Raw genomic sequence first — 20,363 nt, forward strand, 5'->3', positions numbered from 1 at the left:
TTAAGCATTGAAGAAATGTGTTCTTAAGTATTATTTTAAGGTGTCCCAGACACCAAATTTCTGTACTTTTTCAATAGTTGGAGTGTTTTGGGTGATTTCCAACCAGAGATAAATGTTAGCAAGAGTTGATTACAGCCCTGACAACCTTGGTTCTGTTCGGTGCTTTGCTCCATCCCAGCTATATTCTTGTTGGACACAGCAGAACCTGAGAAGTTGCTGCCCATAGGGATATGTTGGGTGCTGACCCTTCTCTCCTTGTAAGAGCTTAAAATTTAGAAGTGGAGCAGATGTTCCTTTTTACTTATCCTGCACTGAGGTGCATCCTGCATTTCTCCTGCATGCCCTCATCTCTGCTCCACATCACAGCCAGGGCGTGTAACCACTTACGTAGAACTGTTATTTCTGTCACTGAAAGGGAGGTTTCCATTTTCTCCAGCACTTGCTCTCTCTCAACTCTTGTCACATAGATGTCTCAGGATCCCAGCAGAGCTGTCTGTGGAGCCCTGGTTAAGCAGCCCCCGTGGTTGCCACTGGAGATGTCAGCCAAAGGCTCTGGAAGAAGAAACCAGGCTGTTGTGTCCGGAAAGCACAGACAGAAAGCCAGGACAGGGCCCATGAAAGATATTTCCAAAATACACAGCTACTGTTACTCTGGAACTGCCCACCCCTGTTGGAGGGAGGCAGTCTTTGCTCTGGTAAGAGTGCTGTCTGATATCTGCAGGAGATGCTTCTCATCTGCCATTAAAACAGAAGCCTGGCATCTAGGCAGACTGCAAGGTGCTGGTGGTGGGATAGGAATCATCCTTCCACAGAGGGACCCAGAAGCTTCACTTGAAGAGCAACAAGCTCTCTAGCCTCAATTCAGAGCCTTAGCTCTTCAGCTCCTAGCTGCAGTGTTCCTCTGGGAAGAGTTGAGGGTGCCAAATTGAAGCATGTACAGCAGAGCTCTGGTGGGGTTTTCTCCTTGGACACCTTCCAAAGCTTCTGGATGTGGTCTGGGCCCCATCTCTGGGTATCTGTGCTGGGATAAGTGGGTCCAGGTGGACCCAGAGGTGCCTCCAGCCTCAGCCATGCTGTGGTTTTGTGCTGGTCCAGCAGAATACCCAGCTCTGGGGCTTTTGTCCCTCATGCCAGACACACAGAATGTTCTTGCAGACCATCTCAGCTGGAGGCTCAGGTCTGAGGCACCAGGAAAGCAAGTTTTTCTTAAGTCTTGTTTCAGAATTGGATAGTGTTCCTTCTCCTAAACAAATGAAGCTAAGGAATGCCAACATTATGACTGCATGATAGGTCTTGGTTTAGTCTCTTTCATGCATGCATTTGCATGATTATGAAAGGCATAACATAGGCTTCTTTCCCTGTTCCTGTATTTCTGCTTAAAGTGTGGTGAGTGCTCTGAGATCTGTGATCATCAGAATATCTTCAGCACAGAGAGGTCCCCCAGTGCTCTTGTAGTCACACTTTATGCATCCTCCCTCCCATGGCATTTATAGCAGATAGATTGTAATACTTGAGCACATCTGCTAGTCCTGCCCAGTCCAGCATCTTTGCAGAGCCACTTGAGAGAGTGAACTCACCAGGAGAAGGAAGAAAACCAAACACAACAGAACTGCTTGACAGTTGAGCCTTTCCTATGGTACAGCACCGAAACTTGCACCACAAATACCAAAGAGGGAGCACTACTCAGCTTGTGCTGATAGCTGCAGTCCAAACCCTTGCTTGGCTTTGGTTCCATCAAAGCTGTGCCAGAGGAGGCTCAGTGCTGTGCTCTGAGAGCAGGAAGCTGCCCTTCCATTCAGGTTTCCCAGCAATGAGATATGAGTACAAGCATAGAAACCAACGAGAGCTCACCCCCAAGGAACAGAGCTTGTTGATTTTTGTCTTGCCTGTGTTTAATAAACGTGTGAAGGACTTGGCTAGGCCATTCTTCTCATGTGTTATCCTGTTTATTAGGTAGGTTACGTACCACACTTTGCTGCTATTTTACCCTGCAATATCTCAAGAAACTTCTGAGGTCACCTCGAAGATCAGCCTTGCAGGATGTTCCTATAGGTAATGCTGCAAAGCCTTGTGCTGTCTTGGACTCCAGGCAGCTCTGGATCTCAGCAGCACTGCTCTGCATCCCCTGCTGAAATGTACTGCATGGTGGTGAAGCAAGAGAAAAACTTGCAAGCCACGTAGACTGGAAGAAGATTGCTCAGAGGACCCAGTCTCGTGTCCTCAACCTCTTTTGGTCTCTTGGGTTCTGGGATTTCAGGAAGTGAAGTGTGGAAGATAGCGAAAAATACCTGGTCCAGAAGGAAACAAAAAAATGTTTTTTTCTGCTTTGGTTCTGCATGAAGTATTTGAGTAAGAAACAAACTGATGACCTTAAGCACAGCACTGATGGGGTTTCTCAGACATTTGTGTCTACAGCTCAGTCAGGATACAGATGCTGTCGCTTTGGTTTCTGTGTTAGGCACTGGTTTTCGTTTATGTTCAAGGTTACAGATTCAGTGACATTGAGCTCTCCTGTGTTGCAGGATCTGTGGATTCCTTACTTCACGATCACAACTGACATCACTGCCTCAGCAATGAGGGTCCACACTGACGGTAAGTGTGCAGGCAGCTGCTCCTGCTGCTGTGTGTGGGAATGATGTGGCACTTCAGCATCACCCCTTGCCCCTGCAACTCTCTGCCCCTTTACGTTTTTCTTTCCTTTTGTTTCTCCCTCCTCTGTTATTTGCTGAGCACCAAACTGTGGTTGTACACATAACAAGGAACAGAGCTGTGGGGAAGAAATTAACTGAGATGCTGAATTCACTGTTTAGAGAGCAAATGGGTCCACTGGTGCCGTTCTGTGTCCTTAAAACATTCTGCAAAGTGCAGGTGTATTAACAATAAATCAGAATGAATGCAACCAAAGCAATTTAAGATTCAAATTCTACATAAATGAAGACGTATTCCCAATAAAGAAACCTCCAGTGCCTGAAGCAGAAGCTGGGTTAGGCTGTCATTTGTGTCCAGTCCTCTTTATTTCTCTGGTGGAAAATTAATTCAGTTTACAGTGACTAACCAGAGGAGAAAGATCTGAGCTGTCTACACTGCTGTCGGGGTATGGTGGCAGCCCTGTGGGATATTTGCTTTAGCTTTTGTCTGGCTATTTAGGGTAATGGTGCAGTGAATCAGGCATCAGTGAAGATGCTTCAAGCCTTCCAGGTGCCCCAGATATTTCTGTGGGTAGAGGAGAGGTCTCTGCTGCCATGTCTGTGATGTTCTATCTTTTGTGCTGGCTGTTCCTGCAACCCAGATGTGGGCAACAGAGCCATGAAACCACACTGAACCCTGGGGCATTGGCAGCTCAGGACAACCGAGGGGGGCTAAGAGGGGCTAACCCAAGGGGGCCAAGCACACAGGAGGGGGTTTACCTTTCATAGAGGTTATTTTCCAGTTCCACAGCAGGTTAGGCCAATGAAATTCCAACTCACCTAAAGCTGCTGCTGATAAGACACAAGGCTGACAGTATTGACCTGTGCTAAGCAGTAGGAGTGCTTAGGTTATAATTAGAGCAAGAACCATTATATATTTTAAAAAAGCAAAAAGTCAATTGCTGGTTTGCTGGGAAGAGTTGTTTGTTTGAAACACTGAGTAGTTAATTACTGAGAAGTGAGCCAACACTGCAGTTCTTGTTTATTTTTGATATTTTAAAGCTTCGGTTCTCAGACACGACTCAAGCATCCTTGGAAATGCAGCATCATCCAAATTCAGCTGTTGCAAATGTTACAAAGAGAAATCAGTAAATAAGAGCCTTAACGCAGAATGTCTTACAGGAAACAGAGCCAATCAATTTCTACTTGATTAAGCTTTGTTTATAACAGCTTAAAAGATGTCAACTTTCTTCTTTACAGCACTGTTAACAGAAATGTGCTCAGCAAAGATAAGATCTGTACCTGCTGCCAATACGTGGTGGTGAAGTGGAGATGTTTGCTTCTTGCAGAGCAGGGGAAGCAGAATTCCTGGGCTTCTGCAGTCCGTATTTTTTATGTTCAGCTGCTGCTGAAAGCCTGTTTTCTGCGTATCTTTGTGGAACATAATGGCTTTAGCTGCACTTCAATCTACTTATTCTTCCTATTCCTTTCTCCCCAGGAGAAGCCCTTTCCTTCCCTTATCAGTGTAAGCTCAGCAAAGCACTAAAGATGATCCCTGCAATCAGGCATATGCTGACATCTCCTTACAGGGCATGAATACGAGACATGTCCTTAAAACCCTGTTTCCTAAGGCTTTTGCCTGACTGTGGGTCCAAATGGCCTTTTTGATTTATTTTTTTTTTCCTAGCCAGTATTACGGTATAGAAAATAATAAACTGCTTTAATCACATCCTAATAGTATTCTCAGGAGCCCCTCCATCTCCTGATGCTTTTAGTGAGTGCCAACGCCTGCCCCAGCTCTGGCAGCACTTGAATGCTGTTGCTGCTCCGTTTCTCTCCTGCAGGCTCTCTGTGGAGGTACATCCGTGCCAGCATGTCTCTCTCTGGGTACATGCCCCCACTCTGCGACCCGAAGGATGGGCACCTCCTGATGGATGGAGGTTATGTCAACAACCTTCCTGGTAAGTGCCCACATGGGGTGTGGGGAGGCTGCTGAGAACACATCACAGTCTGCAGGACTGTTTCCTCGTGATTGCTTTCCAAAAAAGGCAGCAAGGATCAACATTGCAGCCACCTTTAATCTCATGGTGGTTACCAGCAGTCACTGTTCACTTTCCTAGGTGTTTGTGTTACTGTGGCTTTATTAAGGCTGTTCCTTATTATGGGCTATTTCCTGATACTCGTATTCCAAAAACATAATTCCAAGCTCATTTTGAATTTATTATAGTGCTCACTGCAAGGACAGAGCAGAAATTCACTGCAAGCACGTAGTCCTTGTTTCTTTTCAAAAAGTATCACATGAATAGCAAATGATTCTGAGAAAGCAAGAGTGTTAATTGTTCATTATTCAGCCTGGTGACTGTATTAGCAGACCATGCTGCATCAGAGCACTCGCTGGAGGACTGTTGGAAGTAAATGGTTGTTGGTATTGAAAGCAGCCAAGTAACATTATTTTTTCTTTATTGTCCAGCTGTGAGTTTTAACTGTAATGTAGCCATAGAATTGAAAGAGTTTTTCAGTGGCTTTGTTAAATCAAATGCCAGTGTGTGTCCTGGAGGAGCTGGCGGGATGTTTGAGCTGTGGAGAGGGGGCAGCGTGGGGCTCCTGTGCCAGGTGTCAGCTTTGTCCTCCCTGCCAGAGGGGATGGGGGTGGTGGCTGAGCTGTGCGCCCAGAGCCTGAGAGGTTTTGCTGGTCTTGGTTAGGTGGAATCATCAAGGTTGGAAAAGACCTCTAAGATCATCAAGTCCAGCCTTCAGTCCATCCCCACCATGCCTACTGTCCCATGTCCCTCAGTGCCACATCCATCTTTTTCATGAACGCTTCCAGGGACAGTGACTCCACCACTCCTGGGCAGTTGTGCCAGTGCCTGACTGCTCTTTCAGGAAAGAAATGTTTCCTAACACCCAACCTGAGCCTCCCCTGGCACAACATGAGGCCATCATCTCTCGTCCAATTACCTGGGAGCAGACGCTGACCCCACCTCACCACAACCTCCTTTCAGGAGCTTAGAGAGCACTGAGCTCTCCCCTGAGCTCCCCTTCCCCACACTGACCCATCCCAGCTCCCTCAGCCGCTCCCCATCACACTTGTGCTGCAGACCCCTCCCAGCTCCATGCCCATCTCTGGACACGCTGCAGGGCCTCCATGCCTGCACTGCAGTGAGGGCCCAGCACTGAGCTCAGCACTGAGCTGCGGCCCCACCAGTGCCGCACAGAGGGACGATCCCCTCCTGCTCCTGCTGGCTGCACTGCTGCTGACACCAGGCAGGATGCCGTGGGCCTTCTTGGCCACCTGGGCACACTGCTGGCTCATCTGCTGCTGGCTGGCAGCTCACACCACAGAGCCTTTTCCTCCGTGCAGCTTGCCAGCCACTCTGCCCCAGACCTTTAGTGCTGCATGGGGCTGTTGTGACCAAAGTGCAGCACTCAGCATCTGCTTATTGAAGCTCATACAACTGCATTATTCTGCTCCCCATCTCTGCCTTTCAGTTCAGGGGAGTGAGTGCCCTGAGGATGGGTAGCTGCTGGCATGGGGTAGAGGTAGAATTGGGGTGTAGGAAGGCTGATGTGGAGCCAGAGCGGAACCCAAAATGGACCAAGTTGTGTGAATTCACTTGTGCTCATTTGGGATGTGCTTTATGGCAGGGCTGCTGTCGTGGTCAGGAAGCACTGGAAGGTATGTGAGTCATGAAGGTGACCGCGACAGGAGAGATGTGTGGTGGTGTTGCATTTTGTGTACAGATCAGAGGAGATCCAAGTTAGAGACTGCATCTGAGCATCCTAAGTCTTTTAGGTGTTCAAGACAAACCCAAACTATATTTTCTGATCGGGGCAGTGTTTGCTTAAGAAAACAGAAATAGAAATAACACAGAGTAGACCCCCACAATTTTCCATTGACTTTGCTGCGTGTGACTGTGTAAGCAAAAGCATGAATTGCAAATTGAGATGCTGTTTCCACCTGTACTTATTGGAAAGTGCACAAAGTGTATATGCAAGTGACACAAAGAGGAAAAGATACAATAGACTGAACCAACCCAGTAATATAAATCCAAGTTACAGAACAGATCTGATTTAAATACGTATCTAAATTAAGCATATAAATTGGCTCTTCAAAGCTGTGGTTTTCCTACGCATAACTATTCTCGAAATTGCAACTATCTTGGACTCTGGGGGCGTGGAGGAAATATAAATGCATTCTGTGAGGTGTGTGTCCTTCTCTCCCCTCCTTTGGCACTTTCCTAAATTCTCGCCCATATCCAAAGGCTGCAGCTAGTTCTCTTTCTACCGACCTTGAAGTGGGAGGTGTTGCCTCATTTCTCTCCCACTTCAAATATGAATCTTCCTCCCAGATCCAAAGCTTTTTGCAGACTGAAATCCTCCCAGCCTCTCCTTGCTGTCTGCTTCCTTTGCCGCTCCTTTTCTTCATTGTCTTCTCTCTGCAGGGTTGCACCTCTGCACTGCTGACTCCTCTTTGTGGCCATCACCACTTGTTCTCCCTCCAGGTCCCCCAGCTCTTTGTTTCATGGAACACTTTCATGTTGCCCCCAGTTGCACCAGACCAGCTGTTTGTGCTGTGCTTCTCTTCTCCCTGCTTGCAGGTTTGCTGATGCCTTCACACGGGTTCTGGTGCCAGAATGGTGCCAGAGTGAGTCGGGTCAGCCTGCCCCCCTGGGGAAAGCTTCCCCCATTGATGGGGTTCACCAGGAGTTCAGCAGTGTGGCCTCACCCTGCAGTTAAGTGGGGGCTGTGTGCTGCACGCTGGGATCTCACAGTCGGAATGGAGCAGGTGGGGTAGCAGAGTAGCTGTGGAAATGGTGTTGTGACAGGTGTGCTGCAGACATTCACATCTGGTGCTGCTCAAAGAGATGCTCCCGGTGTGCACGATGTCAGGTTCTGTCGTCTTGAGCAGCACGTACATAAGCTGTGTCTGTGCAGCACTGGAGTTGACATCGCTGTTGGAAGTGTACTGAGGTGACCTTTTTTCCCCACTAGCTGATGTGGCGAGGTCCATGGGTGCGAAGGTGGTGATAGCCATCGATGTGGGGAGCCGGGATGAGACCAACCTCACCAACTATGGCGACTGCTTGTCTGGCTGGTGGCTGCTCTGGAAGAGGTGGAATCCACTGGCTGAGAAAGTCAAGGTACCACAACTGCACTGCAATATCACCTAGTTTTATTGCAGAGCAGGAAGCTTGTTCTTGATTATTCAGGAACAGATCAGATCGTTTCTTGAATTTGAGCACGTGCTTGTGGATGAAGCAGGACAGGCAGTGCTGTGACACTGAGGAAAATGGGCCGTCACAGAAGAGGGGTAGAGCTCCAACTGGGCAGGGGAGTGTGGGCTGCAGAGGTGGTGGATTTGTGAGAGCACAGAGGCCTTTCCTGATAGTGGTTAGTTTTGATAAACTCAGAATTCACAGGCTTTACTGACAAAGTAATAACTTTGTCCAGTTCAGTGTTTGTATCCTAACATCTCTGAGCTGCTGACTAAGGAGGTTTTTAGCAGTAGGCACTAATTAACATTACAACTACTTTCATATATACACACTGGGCTGCAGAGTATGATTTTTTTTCTAGCTGCATGCAGTCAGGCCAGCTCTGTTGTATATCCTGCATTTCCTAAATTATCTGGCTTTGCAGTGCTCCCCCAAGGGAATGTTGTTTTTTTTTTCTTCTCCTAACTGCAGTTAACATGTTGCCTTGTGGCAATTGGAATTAAAATACTTGCTTCCCAAAGTCAGGGAAAATATTACAAACTGTGAGTGCTGCTCTGTAATCTCAAGCTTTTCCTCTAATTACTCTCTTCCCTCCCATCTCCCTGAGAAGCAGCCTGGCTTCCCTTCTGGAGGCAGTGCAGCTGAGTGCCCTGCTTTGTCTCTGCAGAGCTGACCATGCTGCTTCCAGTGGGAGTGTTGGCTGCTGAAATAAAAGACCTTGGCTCCCCTTAGTAGTGCCCAGTGAAATGTTACGAGTCTCCTTTCCTTAAATCTGTGGAACACTGGAGCGGGTTGTCCAGAGGGGCTGTGGAGAAGTCTCCACTTGTGCAGCTGCACCAAAACCCAGCTGATGTGGTCCTGCTCAGCTGCCCCTGCCTGAGCAGGGGGTTGGACCTGGCAGTATTGAGAGGTCTGTCAAGCTCAGCGAGTCTGTGGTTCTGTGAAATCTCTGCCCTGGTTCATAGAGGTCTGCTGTGAAGGACCACTGTGCCCCTCTCACATCTTTCTGAAGTTACCACCCCTGTCTGGAAATGGAAGATTCTATTCAATCTTGCATTGCAGAAGGCAGTCCTCTTTCTGCTCTTGGCCGTGGGCACCCCTTCCAACTGCTTGGGCAGCAGAGGGGCTGATGTTTGAAGCACTTCTGCGTGCTTTCGGACCAAGTCTGATAGATAACTTGGCGAATACAGAAGGAGCTCTGAAATTTCCGAATTAATCACGCTGCTGTGTGTGTGTGTGTCTGTCTGTCTGTCCGTCTGTCCGTCCTGGTTGGCAGGTGCCAAACCTGGCAGAGATCCAAACACGGCTCGCGTACGTGTGCTGCGTGCGGCAGCTGGAGATGGTGAAGAGCAGCGACTACTGCGAGTACATCCGGCCCCCCATCGACCGCTACGGCACGCTGGATTTCGGGAAGTTTGATGAAATCTGTGTAAGTGCTCCTTGGTGAAGGCAGCTCCCCCAGCCCTGACATCCTGCAGGAGTCTACGGCTAATTAGTACCTAAGCAGCGTGAGAGTAAGAGAATTCAGTTGGCACCGAGTGAGTAATTGACACTAAATAATACCGTGGAATGATATCATGACTGTGAGATTGGATTACCAGCAGAAATTGAGTTAGTAATTGTGATTATATAATAAGCTGTAAGTGGATCGGTTCCCTCACCATCCTATGACGGTTCTTACTCAGCTGCTTGGTAAAACCTCCTTGGTGTCTGAGCTGCGCTGGGCAGTTGTGGTTTGTCAAATAGTGTCATTTCTCTTCCTTGATTACGGAGCTCGTTGTCACATGAAAGATTTGAAGAAGTCTGCGGGGAAGCTGTGAATCATTGAAATGGAGGGCAACATACTGAAATATCCGACTTGGCTCACATTTCAACGCTTCTATTAATAAAACATATCATCCATCTTTCCTCTACACCTGATAGCGTGTCGGGAGAGCGGCACCAATGTCAGTGGAAGGACGCAGTGGATGGGGCACTACCAGGTTACACGTCTTTGGGATTTAGTTCTGTTTGTTTACAAACTGGAGATCAGCTCTGGAAGAACCAACTCCAGATGTGCAATTGAAGTGTCTTAGTGACAGAATCCAGCATTGCAAACCAAAACATTTTTGCCTGATTTGAGGGAATGATAGCAATTTCAGCTCATTATCTCTTGTCAAGAAAGTTATTTTACTGTCTTTCTCCTTTCTTTGCTTCAGCTGTGCAAGTATTTTCCACGTTCAGGTGTTTCTGCGTAGCTTTGCTCTTCTAGTCTGGGGAAAAAGAAAAAGACAAGACACCCATTTTTGTTTAAGTAGATCTGTTTCATGGATGTGCTGAGAAACCACAATGCTCATTAAGCTGCAGGTTGCTTTCCCAGCATTGTTCCCTAATACTGCCTTATAAATACTAAGTAAAATGGGTAATGCAATTAAGCCCCGCAGATTTGCATTTAAGAGTGTCCTTAGGACCAAAGAGCAGCTATTGAAAGCCATGGGCTGATTCTCCAGTATCACCATTTTCCCAAGGCTGTTTGATGTCCCAGCTCTGGGGTGAGAGCTTGGTCTGCCAGTGGGGGACATAAGACTTCCCTGATTCCACTGTGCTCTTCTCTCAATGGATGCTCCTGGCCCCTCAAAAACCCTGACAGGCAGACAGGTGTGATGCATCACCACAGTAACAGTAAGCTGCCAAACCCTTGTTCGCTCTCTGTCTAATTTGACGGCGTTACGGGGAGTTGAAGACACCAGGCAATTCTTTTTCAGTGGAATAAAAGCTTGAGGAAAGTGCAGTTTGTCAGAGGTGTCAGTTTCTGTGAGCGAGTTCTTGGCACACGGTGCTGCAGGTGTGGGGAGGACAGCACCTCCTGGGTTTTGTTTCGTGCACTGCAGCAAAGAAAGCTTTGGCTCTGGGGGAGATTTAAGCTGTGCTGACCTTTCAGAGCATCCTGGGCATTCCCTTATTGCTGCAGGCTGTGAAGCAGTGGGTTGGTGGTTTTGTTGATTTTAATTTCAGCTGTGTTCCTGGGTTTTACAGAAAATAGAAACGAGCAACACGTGGCTGCAATTCAGCTTGTTCAAAGGAACAAAAATCCCTTCTTCTTTAGGAGCAAAATCCCTGTTCTGTATCTGCCTGTAGCAATCAGGCTGCACATCACTTCCCAAAGCTCAGGGTCTTTGGGACACTTGGCTGCCATAGATCTGTCAGGCCCTTCTCCTGGGCAGTCGCATCCAGCCTTGGCTGAGAAGCCACAATTGGTCGAAGGTAAATTCCGCCCAAGTTCTTGCCCTGCTTTGAATCCTGTTCAAAAAACAGATGGGAAACAATAGCAGCTGGGCCAGGGCTGCTTCCAGCACTGCATGGCACAGTGCTGCCAGAGCTGGAAATAGAATCCAGGGCTCCCAACACCTGTTGCTCTGTCCTTTCAAGTTCATTCTTAAACACAGTTTCTATTGTTTGATTGGGAAAAAAAAACAAAAAAAAGAAGAAGAAGAGTAAAACTTGGAGTAATTGGCTTGTTTTTCCAATTGTTTTCTTGCTAGTGACAATGCCATGTTACTGTCCCAAGTGCCAGCTCCTTCAGACCTTTAAAGTAGTGCAACATGGAGTGTGTGGCTTTGCTGTTGTGCACGTGGCATTGTAGCTGCTCCACAAGCCAGCTCTTGTATGCTTGGTGCTGTCTGGCGTAGCTCACCAAGGAGTGCTTGGCACCAGGTACCCCACAGGGACTTTTCTTTGCTAGACTTGATCCAAGAGGTGAAAAAGCACAAAGTAAGTGTTGGCGGAGTGCTGTGCTTGAGGGATGTATGCATATATGTGCTGAGATGCTTGATGTTGCTGCTGTGAAAAATTGCTGTCAGGTGGCACATCATTCCATCCTGTGTGGGGAAATCAATGGTCCATTGGCTTCTAGAATTAAAATAGCACTTTGCTTAATTGAGCCCACTGATTGTTGGGCTGAGTAGTCTTCACAGATAAAGGCTGGAAAGCACCAAAAATTGGATGCAGCCTTTAGGGCAGACCTGTGGATTTCCAGCAGTTATGTGGATGTGACATCATATTTGTGGGTTTGGTTTTTTTTGTTGTTGCCTACAACTTTTTTTTTCGCCTTTTTTCACCTCTTGATTCTTCTTTTTTCCCAGGAAGTGGGATATCAGCATGGGAAAACTGTATTTGGTGTCTGGTCCAGGAGCGACGTCCTCGACAAGATGCTACGAGACAGACAAGAGACTTACAAAACCAAAACTTCTGATGTGAGTGTTCCGTTTAATTGCACTGCTCTGCAAGAGCTACTTGATGCCACCAGAAACTGATCAGGGAGATGAAGGAGAATGATTGCCTCAAGTGTTGTTTTTTTTTGTTGAGTGAGTGTGCACATATGAGTTAAAAAGTATTTCAGGCAGGAAGAGATGTGATCAGTTTTTCAGAATCTTCTTTCCTGGAGCCATAGTGTGGAGAATGAGGTCCTGCACTTCTTGCACCATCAGCTCTAAGTGTGACCAGAGTGTGCTCCACCTGAGTCCCAGTGGTTTTGAAGGTGCATTTACAAAGGAATACATCTAAACAGCAGTCTCCATCCCTGTTTTCTCATGCAGACAACCACCCCTGTCCTCACTAAGCACAGCACTGTCTCTGAGGTTCCAAGAACAGATGTAGCCCTCTGTAGGTCAGCTCTTCTCTTGCTGTCTTGTTCTAGCAAATCACTGATGCTTTCTTTGTAACCCAGAAGTATCCACAACACAAAATGCTGGAAGGAAGGCAGGATGCTCACCCCATAACCAGCACCTTCTGTGACACACAGCTCTGTACGTGGATATGTCCACCTCCTCTTCCCCCTTCTGGTGTGGGTTGGCAGCCTGCAGGCACCAAACGCTGCGGGAGGAGTTGCTTCCTGCCCTGGGTGTTGCAGTGGAAGGGGTGACTGTGCCCCAGCAGGGGCTGGGGCAGAAGGATGGTCTGTGCATGGCCACGTTGTACCCATTGCATGGATGCACATCTCAGAGTCATGATGACTAGGCACAAGTAACCTCTTAAGAATCACTTTTTTGTGACACTTCTTGTGTAACACTTCTTGTTAGCAAACTTCAGGTTGTGCCTGGGTATTGTTCTTGCTACTGGAAACTGCCCTGCTGAGGCAGCAGCCTTCCCACCAGCTGTTCAGTGCTGGATGCAGAGGATGTGAATTGGGATCACTGGTGTTGATTTCAGGCATTGCTCTTGGGTTTGTAATTCCAGGATTGAATTCTGCCTCTAGAGCTGGTGCAGTAACTGTGGGCTGCCTGAATTTTCAGTTTTCAAGAAACTGTTACCAGTTTTTTGAGGACTTGGGAACTATATTATAATATATTGGCTTATTATCTTCGCTTCCTTTGAATTCCTCTGATTTAAAACCCAAGTTCTACAAAGGCTTCATGTTTTACCCAGTAATTCTTCTTTATTGTCTTTTAGAGATAGGGAAATTAGCAGTAGTATCTTAAGTGATTGCCAAAATGCATTATAACTGTAGTAAGCTTCAGCAAGGAGAGTCAATAGAGGTGAAAAACGACATTTAGAGTTTGCAGCTCTTCCAGAGATCAGCAGCTGAGCACTTCAGCTGGGAGAGAAGTGGTGTGAGCAAGGGGAGAGGAAGGGTAAGCCTCGAAGCGATGGGCATTAGCCTAACAACAAGAGGCAGAGCTCAATTTTTCAGACACCCACATCTGGCTTGTTGCCTTTAGATCCCCATTTGTCACCCGAGAGGGACAAGTGTTTGTAGGGTGTGTGAGTCACTTGCTGAAATGAAAATGGCTCTGCTGGGATAGTGAATGGCACCCTCAGCTCTGCCCCTGCGAAGGAAGCCAAGTGATGGGGGGTGAGTGCTGCTGCCTGCTGCCATCAGGTTAATCCCACCCAGGCTGATGGGCAGGGTGGTGGCTGAGGGTGAGCACAAAGGAGCTGAGGTTTGAGAGAAATGAGCTGCTGATCAGAGTAGCCTGAGGAATACCAGAGATGCCTTCACTGGGAGGATGAGCTGGGCTGGGAGGTGTGTTGGCATGAGCTGTGCAGGAGGGATCTCCAGGCTGCCTCTTAGCCTGTGTTCAGCTGGGCACGTGCTGCTGTGTGTGTGAGTAGGCAGAAGTAGAAGTCAGGGGAGAGAAAACCGTGCGTGTCCATCAGAAATGGTTGTGTCCTATTTCATGCTCTGACTTTTATCACCAGCTGGTTACAAGCTTGAGCATCTTCACTGCCGTTAACAAATGTACCTTTCCAAGGCTTCTTCAAAAATTGCCCGTGAGATGGGATGCAATCATTCAGGCTAATATTTCAGTCAAGTTACAGTATTACAGCTGTGCATCATGCAGGATTTTGTACATTTATCATCATCTCCCCTGTTGTTCTTTATGGCAGTTTCACTGCCAAGTAGGTCATGCAGTGCTTGTAGACAGAGCTTGGCATTGCGTTTCCGTGTGAGCATTTTGTAACGAGGCAGGAAATGCTGATTGCTGGGGCACCAAAATGGTGTAAATACAGACGTGAGGATGGCTGACCAACAGGCTGTCAGCTCAGCGTGCTCCCCAGGCCTGGTGCTGAGCTCTGGGCTGAGTTCTGAGCACCTCGAAAGCCGTCTGCCTCTCCTGCAGTCAGAGACTTTTTAATCTGACTTTTGTTTTAATAGATTAATTTCTACAAAATAACAAGTATTGAAGGCTCCCACTGGGGTGCTTTGCTTTTTTTCCTTAGTCCTTTAGAGTCACTTGAGTCCTTTATCTCTGCTGTCTTCCAGGGATAACAGCTGATATTTTTAACTTGCTTTCATTAGCAAAGGTTTTGATCTATGTTTTACTTCTTCAGCTATTTCGGGAGCATTCAGCATCTCGGAGCGTTGGGCTCGGTTGCTTTTCATCTTGATTCCATGTTGCAAGCATTGAATTTTTACTTAATCACTGGATATTTAAGCATTTAGATACTTCTGGCTTTCATCATTCAATTCCTATTTATCTCTCCTTAAAATGCAAATACCGAAGTCGTGAACAACAGCAGCCTTACGTAAAGTTCATGTGAACAGCCCCAATTCTTCCCAGTGCAGAGCAGTGCAGCACCACTAATTGGGTCTCTTCGGGGAAGTTTTGTCTACTGAAATGTTATTCATAGTCAAAGCTAAATATACTCCTGCAGACTACAATAGTAACTGTCTCTCTGCTCTCACTTATTTAATAAAGATTATGCTGAAGAGAATACTTTCTCCCTTCGTGGAGAAAATACTCTCGGGGAAGTTGGAGAGCAGGATTCGAATGAACTGAGGTGCTTCTTTTCCTTGCATTAGTGAGCTTGTCCTTAGAAGTGTTGGGGGAAGTCGTTAAACATTGCATTCCAGTTTGCAAAGCATCAGATGAGCATGGACAGTCACCTGGTTTCCCACCAGCACAGTTCCAGTCTGCATGCAAGACCTTTGGGCTCAGTTTGTTGGTGTGGTGAGTCCTCATCTCAGAGTGCAGGTGATTGCTTTGTGTGCTCTGTGGGCACTAAATGAGGATATGGATGCTTTTTTCTCTCTCATCTTGGGGAATGACTGTCTGCAGACTTTATGCTGGGACCATTCAGGTCGCATATTCATGGCAAAGCAGGGCTGACTCACCCTTCTGCTGGCTCCTTAATGGTCAGACCTTATTCTGAGCGTCTGTACTTCTTTATATTTTAAAAAGAGTGTCCTAGGCTACCACTGTTTCATTTCATGCTGCTGTTCTTTAATTCCGTTTGGGCCTTTCTCTGTCCACTGCAGCCAGCAGCTGTTTGTCCCGGATCCACACCCTGCTTTGGCTGTACTCAATCACATCAGAAGTTGCTTACGGATTAGAGGTCAACTGAGAGCAATCTGCTGCAGCTGTAATGGGCTTCTGCTGTGACCCTGCGGGGGCTGTGTGATTCACAGTGCCGATGCTTTTGCCAGAAAAGCAAAGAATTGCTCACAAAAACGCGGTGTGAGGGAGCTGCTCGAGCTGGAAGCACGTGGGCAGTCCCTCACAGAGACTCCTGGCAGCCCAGTGCCCATTGTGAGCCTCCTGCCAGCTCCTCACCACTGCTCTCCTCTGGGGCAGGCTGCTGTTGTGCTAATGGAAGAGATTGGTTTTGAAGATAGGCAAAGCTGTTTGGGTTTCCACCTGGTCACCTTGTGCCCGTCCCAAGGATGTGGGAAGGCCAGAATGGTTCTGAAATGCCTAACCTGGGTCTTAAAAAAAGAGAAACTAGAGCAGGCAGCTCTTTGAAATAGAGAATGCTCACCCCTCTGCTTGGGTGAGACAGTGAAAATAGAAAGGGTTTATTGCAAAGAGGAATTACAGTGCAGAGCATTCCCCTTGCAGGTGGACATCTTACCTTGGGCTCCTGCTCACTGCAGCACCTCCAGCCCCTGCATTGCCCTGAGTATTGGGCTCTCCTGCCAGCTCCTGGTTCCTCCATCCTGAGCTTTGCTTGCACTGCTCCCGTGGCTCTGCAAACCCTTCTCCTTCCTACCAGGCTCCTTAACGAAGGAGAAATATGCCTGGGGGCTGCAGCTGGTAACACAGAATGGTAGTGGAGAACAACCAAGTACCAGGAGCACTGTCTGTTGCAGAGCCCAGACTTTCCAATTCTTGTCTTTGTAGCCTTTTGTATAGTTTCCTACATTTCTAATAAGGTTTCATACTGCATGGATGGAGAAGGGCTGGTTGTACCTTGTCCCCACCCCTGCTTGCCCTTGGGAAGCCCATCTGTGTCCAGTGAAATATCAATGAGTAACGAGGTGGAAATCATGGCAAATGTATGTCTGGAGCTTTGTCTGTTCAGTATCACTTATGCACGGTCTTGAATTGGATATTCTGTGGACAACTGGTAACATATCTCAACCTTAATGCTGTGTTTCAGAATGTGACCTATCCCAGCACCTCTTTCACGGATCTGGCAGAAATTGTGTCCAGGATTGAGCCAGTGAAAGCTGCCGTGGCTGATGGTGAGTCCAGAGATGTGTGGGTTCCTGGTGGATATGTCCCCTATTCCAGTTACCCTCATTTTGAGCAAAATAAAACACGTGTCAGCTTGTGCAAAGATAGGCTTCTGTTCCTCCTTGTGCTGCCTGTGTCCCCGTGCTGGCTTCACTCTTTGGTCTGTGTCCTTTAGAGAAAGGAGGAGGGCGGCTTAAAGCAAGGCTGCTTCGTGCTGCCTTGAATCAGACCCAGAGTGACTCATGGGCTCAGCTGCCATATGGACGCCCCTATTAGGGGAGCACTAATGGGCTAATGAGGAACAGATAACGGCCTTGCATTTTTACGTGGAGAGTCCTGAGTGCTTTGAGCCTCAGATGTGTACTACAGAGCACACAGAACCAGAACCCAGGGCTGACTTAACAGCATCAGGCTCCGGAGCCCAAAATCTCTGAGTGTTTCACCAGGGCTGGAGCTTTTTATAATCAGTCTCTCCCTTTCCTCCTGATACTTGTTCTTGCAGAGAAAAATCTAAAGTTAGCAGTCCTTCCATCTGTGACTGTTTGTAGAGATGTCCCCCTGGTAATTTGAAATGCTAATTGCAATCATATGCCTTACGAAGAAAATATTAATCCAATGTCTGAAGCAGGTGCTGTAAGGTTGAAGAGTTCATGTCATGTGGTTATTGAAGGCACGGCGCTGAGAGCTGCAGGGATGGGCTTCCTCTTAGAGTTGGGTTGTTGGCCCTGTTAGGAAGGTTTGCTTTTTGCTGTGTGAGGTCATTGAACGTGAGTAATGAAAAGCAGACGTGGCAAATTTTGGCCTAAATAGGGAGCTGTGCTTGGGGTATTTGGGACACAAGGGGCTGTTGCCATGTGGTCCTCACAGGTGGGATCTGTTGGTTGCAAACCCTGTAGTAGGGGGAGGATGGCATGGGGAGCTGTGCATGCATAGGACATAATGTGTTTATGTTGTGGAGGACATCATGTGCTCCCTGAAGGGACCCTGCCTGGCTTTTGGGGATGTAAGGGTGTCCCTGTGAGCATGGCACTGCCTGGTGCCCGAGGTGACAGCCTGCAGCTCAGAGGGAGAGCGGCTGCTTCCCCAGTGGCTGTGGGCAGTTCTGTGCATGTGCTGCCCTGAGCCCTGGGCTTTGCTGCTGGTGTTGGTGTGTCTGCTGCTGTCCTGTGCTTCCTGGGAGCCTGGGTGGGAACTGCCACTGGCAGAGAAGGTGGAACTGGGTTTTCTTTCTGCAATCGTAGAATGGCTTGGATTGGATTGGACTGGGAGAAACCCTAAAGATCTCCTAGTTTCAGCCCCTTCCTGAGTGGGATCTCAGCCCTCAGTGATTCAGGCAGGCCCAGCCCATCCTGGCAGCATACAGCAGGTCTTAGGCTGGATAAAGGAATTCTGTCAACAATTCTGTTCTAAAGAAAGATAATGAAGAATAAACTTCAATGCCTTTTCTTTGATGAAGACACTGCTTCAGATCTGGAGGCTCTGCTGGTCAGGGACTCTTCACCCTTATTGCTGCCACTTCCCCCCGTCTGCTGCACTTTGTGGTAATTAGAATGGAATGATGTGAAGTTTTCACCCTTGAGCAAACTGAAGAAAATGATTAAAGCAGTTTAAAAAGCAGTGGGGGAAGTAAAGGAGGTGGTCCATCAGGAGGAGGTGAGGTGGGGAAGCCACGGGAAGCCCTGCATGGGACCCAGAGGTATCCGTGCACTGCGAGCACGTGGAAAAGCACACAGAGAACAGCAGCTTGTTCTCACAGCTGAGACACAGCAATACGAGTGGCTGTGTTTGTTCAGCATCACGAGGCCTCAGAGAAGCACTTACTTGATTGGGACCTTTCTGTAATTGCATTTTACGGAGCCTTGGCCAGCAGAGCGCAGGGGCTGAGCTGTGGCTGTGGTTGTGCTCCCACCTGCAGAGGTTTTCTGAGGACGGAGTCGCATGGGCTGCCAGGCATCTCCCACAGCAGCTTTCATTTCTCATTTGCTAAAGCAGTAATGCTTCAGGCCAGCCCCATGGCCACGTTTCCTGGGGTGAGGTAAGGTAGCACACTCACTGCATGCAGTGATGGAATGAGAGCACGTCCTGTAACAGCAGCCTGGGAAAAATACCTGGGGAGAAAGAAACACTGCTCTTGGTTTGAAATGGTTCTGCAATACAGCTGAAACAGGAGACATCCCCAAATTTCTCAGGGAAGACAGTTATCAGGCTCTAGGTTGCCCTCTGCATCTTTGCTCCTTCAAAAAGTACTTCTGGCAAAAAGCAGTAATGTACCCTGCATTGGGATGAGCTACCAGACTCCCCCAGATTTACATGGAAGCTTATGTGGGTTATTGAAACAGCCACGCAGTGCTCTTTTTCTCCACATGTGGTGTGTTGCCTTCCCCCTGTGTGCGTGCTGCCCCACTGATGGCAGGTCTGGGGCCTTTACAGAGTGCAATCTCTTTGTTGGCTCTTTGAGGTCTGGACCATCACCTTTTGGTGATGGCAGCAGCTAGCTTGCTACTGACTCCTTTAAATAGAATAAATATCAGCAATTGCTTGCTGTTATGACAGCCTTGCCCGTGTCTGTCTGCTCTCTGCCTGATAGCTTCAGGTCATTTGGAACTGAAGTGTTTGGTGCATTGAAGGGCAGTGAAGCCGTGGTCCCACTGGGTGCTGCTGGGTGGTGTGAACAGGCAGAGCTGGTCAGAGTGGGAGCAGTCACCTCCTGAGCCCCAGGTTCCGTCTCAAAAGGGGCAGTGGATGATGTCCAGAGAGGGGGACCACTCCTGTCCTCAAGTGTCAGAGCCACGGTGTGAGGAGGTGGGAAGGGACAGGACCTGTCTTATTCTTCAGTCTCCATATAAAGCCCTGCTGAACGGTGTTTGGAAAATATGGATTGGGGCTTGATTCCATCAGTTTTAATGGAGCTGTAAAAACACAAGTATTGTTTGTGCTGTCTGTTGTTGTTCAGGTGAATGTCTCTTTCTCCAGTGGGTTTTTATCAAAGGTTATCAGCAGTATTTTCAGTATGAGCTCACAAGGATTCTCTGATCCACAGGAAAAAAAAAAATGGCCAAATGTCTTTCATTCTAATGATCTAGCAGTTGGTTGTGGTTGTCATGTTAGAAGAAAATGCTGTGGAACAGACTGTGCTGTTGTCTTCAGCACGGAGCAGATGCTATTGACTGTTCCCCAAAGAAATACTTAATCAAGAATCCAGTTTAAATACGAGCCACTTGTCTCAATGCTGAGCTGAAAAAGTGAAAAAGCAGCTCAAAGCACACCTGAATTCACAGTGTGCACAAAGCTTAGTGTAAAAACTGCCATTTTAATGCATTAAATTGCCTTCTGAATAACTGAGTGCCTCAACAACTCAGTTGTGAACCTGTGCAAACGGAAGGCTGTCCTTTGCAACGTGTTTCATTTGGCTTCAGCATGGAAGCTGTTCCACAACCACAGCACGGTATAGGAGGGGAATGAGTTGAAAAGGGGAAAGCAGCAGCAAAGGCCAACAAGGACATGTGAAAAACGGCAGCGTTTTTGGGGACAGGTCACATCATCTTGTTTTTAACTCGGGCATAGAAGCTGCTGCTCAGGTCTGA

General features: G+C 47.8%; 1 protein-coding gene across 4 annotated transcripts in view; it reads left to right on the forward strand.

Annotated features, from left to right (window-relative positions):
- The window catches only part of PNPLA7 (patatin like domain 7, lysophospholipase), a 116,685-nt gene that overhangs the window by 93,960 nt on the left and 2,362 nt on the right, over positions 1-20,363 (forward strand). For all 4 annotated transcript variants that reach the window (XM_031601535.2, XM_031601531.2, XM_031601532.2 and 1 more), the window contains 6 exons: positions 2,523-2,592; positions 4,472-4,588; positions 7,620-7,768; positions 9,120-9,272; positions 11,965-12,075; positions 16,703-16,787. In XM_031601535.2, the coding sequence (XP_031457395.2) occupies positions 2,523-2,592; positions 4,472-4,588; positions 7,620-7,768; positions 9,120-9,272; positions 11,965-12,075; positions 16,703-16,787 (685 nt within the window). The remainder of the gene's footprint in view (positions 1-2,522; positions 2,593-4,471; positions 4,589-7,619; positions 7,769-9,119; positions 9,273-11,964; positions 12,076-16,702; positions 16,788-20,363) is intronic.

Source organism: Phasianus colchicus, chromosome 19, assembly GCF_987193195.1.
Source record: "Phasianus colchicus chromosome 19, bPhaCol1.hap1.1, whole genome shotgun sequence".
In the NCBI taxonomy this organism is placed as follows: domain Eukaryota; kingdom Metazoa; phylum Chordata; class Aves; order Galliformes; family Phasianidae; genus Phasianus; species Phasianus colchicus.